This window comes from Penaeus chinensis, chromosome 9, assembly GCF_019202785.1.
Source record: "Penaeus chinensis breed Huanghai No. 1 chromosome 9, ASM1920278v2, whole genome shotgun sequence".
Classification (NCBI taxonomy): domain Eukaryota; kingdom Metazoa; phylum Arthropoda; class Malacostraca; order Decapoda; family Penaeidae; genus Penaeus; species Penaeus chinensis.
In genome coordinates, this window is record NC_061827.1 from 15927138 (window position 1) to 15933968 (window position 6831).

The 6831-nt window shown below is 43.1% G+C and overlaps 1 protein-coding gene across 2 annotated transcripts; it reads left to right on the forward strand.

The window, feature by feature from the left end:
- The first annotated feature begins 22 nt into the window (after window positions 1-22).
- On the forward strand, window positions 23-6017 carry LOC125029038 (serine/threonine-protein kinase Sgk1-like). 2 transcript variants are annotated; one of them, XM_047618771.1, is made up of 11 exons: window positions 23-224; window positions 443-546; window positions 713-877; window positions 1228-1329; window positions 1633-1738; window positions 1945-2112; window positions 2982-3080; window positions 3448-3618; window positions 4363-4536; window positions 4758-4898; window positions 5122-6017. In XM_047618771.1, exons 1-11 carry the CDS (start codon window positions 42-44, stop codon window positions 5296-5298), a joined length of 1590 nt encoding a protein of 529 aa, XP_047474727.1. In that variant the 5' UTR covers window positions 23-41; the 3' UTR covers window positions 5299-6017. The 2 variants fall into 2 exon arrangements, with proteins under 2 accessions (XP_047474727.1, XP_047474728.1); XM_047618772.1 differs by having other exon boundaries at window positions 23-209.
- Window positions 6018-6831: the final 814 nt, after the last annotated feature.

The following is a 6831-nucleotide window of genomic DNA, read 5'->3' on the forward strand; positions in this document are numbered from 1 at the left end:
ACATAGAAAAAACACTAACTACAGAAAACTAACAATTACTAATGGCTGTATTCAAATTAGCATCTAGCAAAGCCAGAATGACGTTCAGTAACACCAGTGAATTATATCACCAGGTCTTCAAAGTGGTGGTTGAGGACATGACAAGATGCTGGTTTGTCTTAAGACGGTATCAAGAATTCCTTGCTCTTCAGGAAATAATCAAGCTCAAGGTACGTCATAGGAAGGTAATATACCGCCAGCTCACTTGAGAATTTATGGTCTTATAGGAAGGCCCTTGAAACCAATAATCAGTATACTTATTCTAATTAGTTGCTCGTTTCAGTAAAACAATAAAGTTTTTGGTAGATATTTAAGTAGCTACTTATATATTAACACTATGATAATATGAAAATAATGACGAATTATAAAAGTTATCCATTGTGACAAACATTTTCTTTAACAGTTCCACGAACCGCGTGTCACTCTCCCACTACAAGACACAGCGGAGCGCCCATTACTCAATTCCTTTATCCGGGCTGTTATGGGAGATCCTAGAATCGTAGCTGTGTAAGTATAAAAACGATACATATTCGAAAACAGATTAATATCACTCATCTATATCAGAGCTAAGACAGACATCCACAAAATAATATAGTTACCCCTTCAGAAGTTTTTTTATTTTACATTTTCTGTAACCCGCATTAGAATTTCCGTTTTCTCTCTTACTCAATAGACCGGAGGTTCGCGAATTCCTGCAGCTCGACAGATTCAGAAGGTCGAGTACCACAGATACGTCCAGCAGTTCGAGTGATTCTGCAGGATCGCCGGACTCCAGCCCTTCTTCTGTAGTATTGGATCCTAGCCGTCTTATGCCGCCATTAGCACCAGCGCTTGCAAGGTTGGTAGAGAGAGAGAGAGAGAGAGAGAGAGAGAGAGAGAGAGAGAGAGAGAGAGAGAGAGAGAGAGAGAGAGAGAGAGAGAGAGAGAGAGAGAGAGAGAGAGAGAGAGAGAGAGAGAAAGTTATAAACCAGTTATATATCACATGAAATTGAAAATAAGTAAAACTAAGATTTAATTCACATCCCACTTTCTCTGACTTTTTTGACACAAGGAAAACTAAAATTTTAGGGGAAACTCAAGTAAAGAAAGCCTTCATTATTTTATCTATTTTCCCCATATTCCTATCAATTCATTATATATTTACATAGGAACATAGAATGCATACTAATGACTAATAACTCTTTTTAGGAAACAAGTGTTGACTAACCACAGGAAAAAGTCTGGCAAGGACGATATATCCTCTTCGCTGGACTCTGAAAAAGACATAGATCTCGGGTGTACAAAGAAATCGTAAGTATGGTTATAGCCTTTGCTTGTACATTCCCTAATCACCTCCTTTTTGCGAAGTATTCTTCTGTTGTAGCAAAGCACACACAGACAGACAAACACACATACAGACATGCGCACACCCACACCTACCCACCCACCCACCCACACACACACACACACACACACACACACACACACACACACACACACACACACACACACACACACACACACACACACACCTGGTTCGCGTATCATTTTCATTATCTTAGGAAAAATACAATGTTAACAATGTTACAATGTTGGTTTTCTCTTCACCTTCAGACTAACTCCCGGAGACTTCGAATTCTTGAGCGTAGTCGGAAAGGGAAGTTTCGGACGAGTGATGCTTGCCAGATACCGCCAGGACAATAAAGTTTACGCTGTGAAGGTAATAAATAAATAAAGAGACAGAAAAAGAGGGGGGGGGGGGGGGAGGCTTGAATGATGCAATAAAAATAAGGAAAGAGATAGACAAAAAGACAAATAGATAGATAGATAGATAGATACATAGAGACAGAGACAAACATAGTTATAAACAGAGACAATAACCAATACAAATTATCCACACCACAACCCCCCTGTTCTCACGCGTAGGTGCTGAACAAGAAGATGATAATCCGGAGGAACGAGACGGCCCACGTGCTGAGCGAGAGGTCGGTGCTGATCCAGGTGATGGAGCACCCGTACCTCGTCACGCTGCACTTCGCCTTCACGACGCACCAGAAAATCTTCTTCGTCCTGGATTACGTCAACGGCGGGGAGGTGAGGAGAGGGAGGGGGAGGAGGGGGAAGAGGGGAAGAAAGGGATAGTGGAGGAGGAGGAGGAGGAAAATGGGAGGGAGGGGGAGGAGGAGAAAGTGATACAGAAGGAGGAGGAGAAAGGGATAGAGGAGGAGGAGGAGGAGGAGGAGGAGAAGAAAGGGAGGGAGGGGGAGGAGGAGAAAGGAATAGAGGGGGAGGGGGAGAAAGGGAAGAGAAATGGAGAAGGGGGGGGGGAGAGGGAAATGGAGAGAGGGGAGGGGAGGGGAGAAAGGGAGGAAAAGGGAGGTGTAGAAGGGAGAGGGTGGGGGAGAGAAAGGGAGGGCAAGGGAGAGGGGGAGAAAGGGAGGAAATAAGAGGTGAAGAAAGGGATGGGGAAGGGACAGGGTGTGGTGAGAGAAACAGAAGGTGGGGAAGGGAGAAAAGGAGGGAGGGAGAAGGGATAAAGGGAGGAGAGAATGGGGGAAGAGAATGAGAAGGTAAGGGAGAAGGGGAGAAAGGGGGGAGAGATATGAAGGGAGAGGGAAGTGGAGAGAGAGACAACGAGAGAGGGAGAGAAAGAGAGGGGAAAAAGGTAAGAGAAAAAGTAGGGACAGAGATGATGAAAAAAACGTAATTTGTGAGGGAAAGAGCTTTTAAAAGGAAAGAGAGATGGGAAGAAAGGGGAGAAAGAATAATGTCAGTAACTTAAATTTGCAACACAAATGCATGTTCGAAATAATGTCCTCCACCATACCATGTGATTCCCGCACCACAATTCCCACTCCACCATTCCGTCTGATTCCCGCACCACAATTCCCACTCCACCATTCCAACCAATTCCAAGTCTTCCATTCCCATTCCGCCTCTAAAACCTACCCTTATCATTCCAGCTGTTCTTCCACCTGCAACGGGAACGCGTGTTCATGGAGACGAGAGCCAAATTCTACGCTGCCGAGATCTGCTGCGCTCTCACGTACATGCATACGAAGGTGAGTGGAGAGAGAGAAAGAGAAAGAGAGAGAGAGAGAGAGAGAGAGAGAGAGAGAGAGAGAGAGAGAGAGAGAGAGAGAGATAGATAGATAGATAGATAGATAGATAGAGAGAGAGAGAGAGAGAGAGAGAGAGAGAGAGAGAGAGAGAGAGAGAGAGAGAGAGAGATGTGTACTGAATGATGGACAGCGTAAATAATTCGGTATATGAACGAATAGATGAAAGAAAGAATTAATAAACAGATAAGCAAAACAAACAAACCAAACAAACGCCCCAAAACAAACAAACAAACACGCAGACACGCCAACTAAACCAGAAATGAACCTTCGAAAAAAAGCTAAAATCCCGCCGCCTCTGCCCGCCCAGGGAATCGTGTACCGCGACCTGAAGCCCGAGAACATCCTGCTGGACACGGCGGGCCACATCGTCCTCACCGACTTCGGCTTGTGCAAGGAGGGCCTCCTGCACTCCTCCTCCAAGACGTCGACCTTCTGCGGGACTCCGGAGTACCTGGCGCCGGAGATCCTGAAGAAGCAGGTGAGGCCGGAGTTGCGCGAGGTGTTGGGTGTGGGGGAGGGTGGAGTGGGGTGGGGGGGGATGGGGGGTGTTTGTGTGTGTGGAAGGGAGGAGGGGGTTTTGTGTGTGTTTTAGTTTACGTATGTCTGTGTGTGTGGGGTGTGTGTGTGTGTGTGTGTATGTGTGTGTGTGTGTGTGTGTGTGTGTGTGTGTGTGTGTGTGTGTGTTCTTTGTCTTTTTGATTTGCGAATGCGTGTTTTATGTGTGGATTGAGGCAAAGCTGGGATAGATAAAGATGCAATAGACATGTATTGAGGAAATAAAGGATTGAAATAAGATGAAGCAAACACTAAAATCGTAATAAAATTGGAATGAAGGGAAATACAACTGGGAGTGAGATTATTGAGATAAGGCTGTAGTAAAGTAATATAATGTATTTCGAACTTGTAGTGTGTTTTCATTCGTAGTTTGTCAGTTCAGTATGACGAAATTGGAAATAAAACTTATATAAAGTTTATTGCCTCATATTTGTGCAGTTTTGTTTGTGTTTACATATTCAGCTTGGCAAATTAGGTGGAAAACTCATGATGATGTAACAGTTATGAAAGAAACTCCAGACAACAAACAAGTCTAGCGATAATTCGAACGCAAAAGAAACAAAAAAAGAAATCGAAGAAGGGAAAATCCGCGAACCAACCTCTTCTTTACCAATATTAACCCAACCCTTACTAATCATCCCCCTCCCCCCCATCCCTCTCCCCGCAGCCGTACTCCCGCGCCGTCGACTGGTGGACGTTGGGCGCCGTGCTGTACGAGATGCTGTACGGCCTCCCGCCCTTCTACTCCCGCGACACGCACGCCATGTACAGCGCCATCCTGACCAAGCCGCTCAAGCTGAAGGCCACAGTCAGCAAGAAAGCGAGAGGCATCTTGGAAGGGGTGCGCTTGGCTTCACACTGTACTTGGAAATGTCTACATACATAAACTTAAATCAATATGTGAATTAGTATCTATCTATATATCTATAAAGAGACGGATTGATAGGTTTGTATGTATGTTTTCTATAAATGTATGTATACGAACATACTATACTTCTTAGGAAAAAATATTTCTAACCGGAATATATGCATATTTATTTATGTTCCCTTTTTCGCCAACAGCTCCTTCAGAAGGACCCGCGTGACAGGCTCGGCGCGGGGCTCTTGGACGGAGAGGACGTCAAGAAGGACGAGTTCTTCAAGGACATCGACTGGGACAAAGTGGAGAAGAGAGCCATGACGCCGCCCTTCGTGCCTTCGGTGGTGAGTTGGGGACAGATGAGAGAGAGAGAGAGAGAGAGAGAGAGAGAGAGAGAGAGAGAGAGAGAGAGAGAGAGAGAGAGAGAGAGAGAGAGAGAGAGAGAGAGAAATTGTTTTACACAACTGCATAATACCCTATTAACCACCGTCATTTAACCATCTTGCGCTTGCGTGTATGCAACTTCACATTCTCCTCAAAAGCTCATAAATAACTCTCTTCCAACAGAGCAGCGAAACGGACACGCGAAATGTCGACCCGATGTTCACCAAGGAGGCCGTCATAGGTCAGTCTCCGGCCTCGCCCCAAGGACTGTCGGCCTCCGTGCAAGCTGTCGACCACGTCTTCCAGGGCTTCAGCTATGCCCCGCCCCTCGATCTGGATGACCAATGGGAGGCGGCGTGAGCATGCTGGGAAATAGCTGTGCTTCGGCCACTTCGAGGTTGAGCTCACGTGTGCAGCTTCAGGACCTATTTTTGAGGTTGTTAAGCCCCAACCCTTATAGCTGGTCGGGGCTCAGGCTTGCAGAAGCTTTGGGTCGGTCAGTCAGTTGGAGAGACCAGGTGGAATGAAGCTTCAACAAACTGAAAAGGCTTTCCAAAAGAGTTGAAAATTATGGTGACCAAGTGGAATGTTGAAGAAAGGAAGTGTATATATGTGAAGGGTATTATTTTTATATAAACGAATAACAAAAAGAAAAAATATATATATAAACACATTCTAAAAAAGTGATAGAAACTCCTCAGGCAGAAAAACGTTCTCCTTGGGGTTCTTCAAGGGTAATGGACAAATGGTTGTGTCTTTGTAAATAATGTGTTCTACATTATGATTTCTGTTTTACGAGAAAGACCAGTGAATTCATGAGTGATTTTCAGGAGAGACAAACGTGTATAACTTATGATATTCGATTGTCATTATTATTCCAACAGGTGTAGGAGTGCACAGAAAAACACCTGATTATCGAATTACGATTTTTTTATGGACATGAAGATGACAAGTAAATCAGCAGAAACGTGCTTGGATTGTGATTTTTAACACACATTGGAAATTGCTTAGTATTAGATACTTTTTTACTGCGAACAAGGAAAATGGAAGCAAGGAAGAGAGAGAGAGAGAGAGCGGGAGAGAGAGAGAAAAGAAAGAAAAGTAAAAGATAGACAGATGAATTATCTTAGATAATCTGAAAGTTAGTACATTATATATTTTTTTTTAACAAATTGAAATATTACACCGAAAGAACAATGTATTGCCACAAACGCAAGGAAAATAAAACCAAGTGACAGATGCCTGGAAGGACAGCCGCTTGACGTAGACGAAGTTTGTGCGACACATTCTTACCTTTAAACCTTGTCTGTGATATAGAGATATATTATTTTGCACGGTTACCTGGTGCATGTGCCATAATTGTATATTTTATTATTGTATTTAATATTGTACATGAGGAATGTTTTAAATGGTATATTACATATACATGCTGCATATGTCTGTATGTATACATGCATATACCCACATATACATACATACATACATACATGCGTACACACATGCATATATATATTCATACATATATATATATATATATACATACACATAAATATATACATAAACATACACACACACGCGCGCGCGCATATATATATATATATATATATATATATATATATATATATAGAAACACACACACACACACACACACACACACTCACACACACACACACACACACATACACATACACAGTGAACATTATGCGCAAATAAATATTATATCCAATATATCTCGTGCTATTACCTTATTTCCTGCTATCGATTTTGAATGCCCAGGCATGGGAAAAATATATTTCTTGAATCACGAAATTGCAACAGAACTGAAATTCGAAGTCGCTAAAAGGGGAGCTGGAGGTTGAATCAGATGAGACTAAAGATATGTAAAAAATACCG

What these genes read in the sequence shown, in the direction of transcription:
- LOC125029038 (XM_047618771.1), top strand. Translation starts at nt 42, where the DNA reads ATGGCTGTATTCAAATTAGCATCTAGCAAAGCCAGAATGACGTTCAGT. An exon ending in ATTACGTCAACGGCGGGGAG is followed by an intron (nt 2,113 to 2,981) that starts GTGAGGAGAGGG and finishes TTATCATTCCAG; the next exon opens with CTGTTCTTCCACCTGCAACG. An exon ending in CGGAGATCCTGAAGAAGCAG is followed by an intron (nt 3,619 to 4,362) that starts GTGAGGCCGGAG and finishes CTCTCCCCGCAG; the next exon opens with CCGTACTCCCGCGCCGTCGA.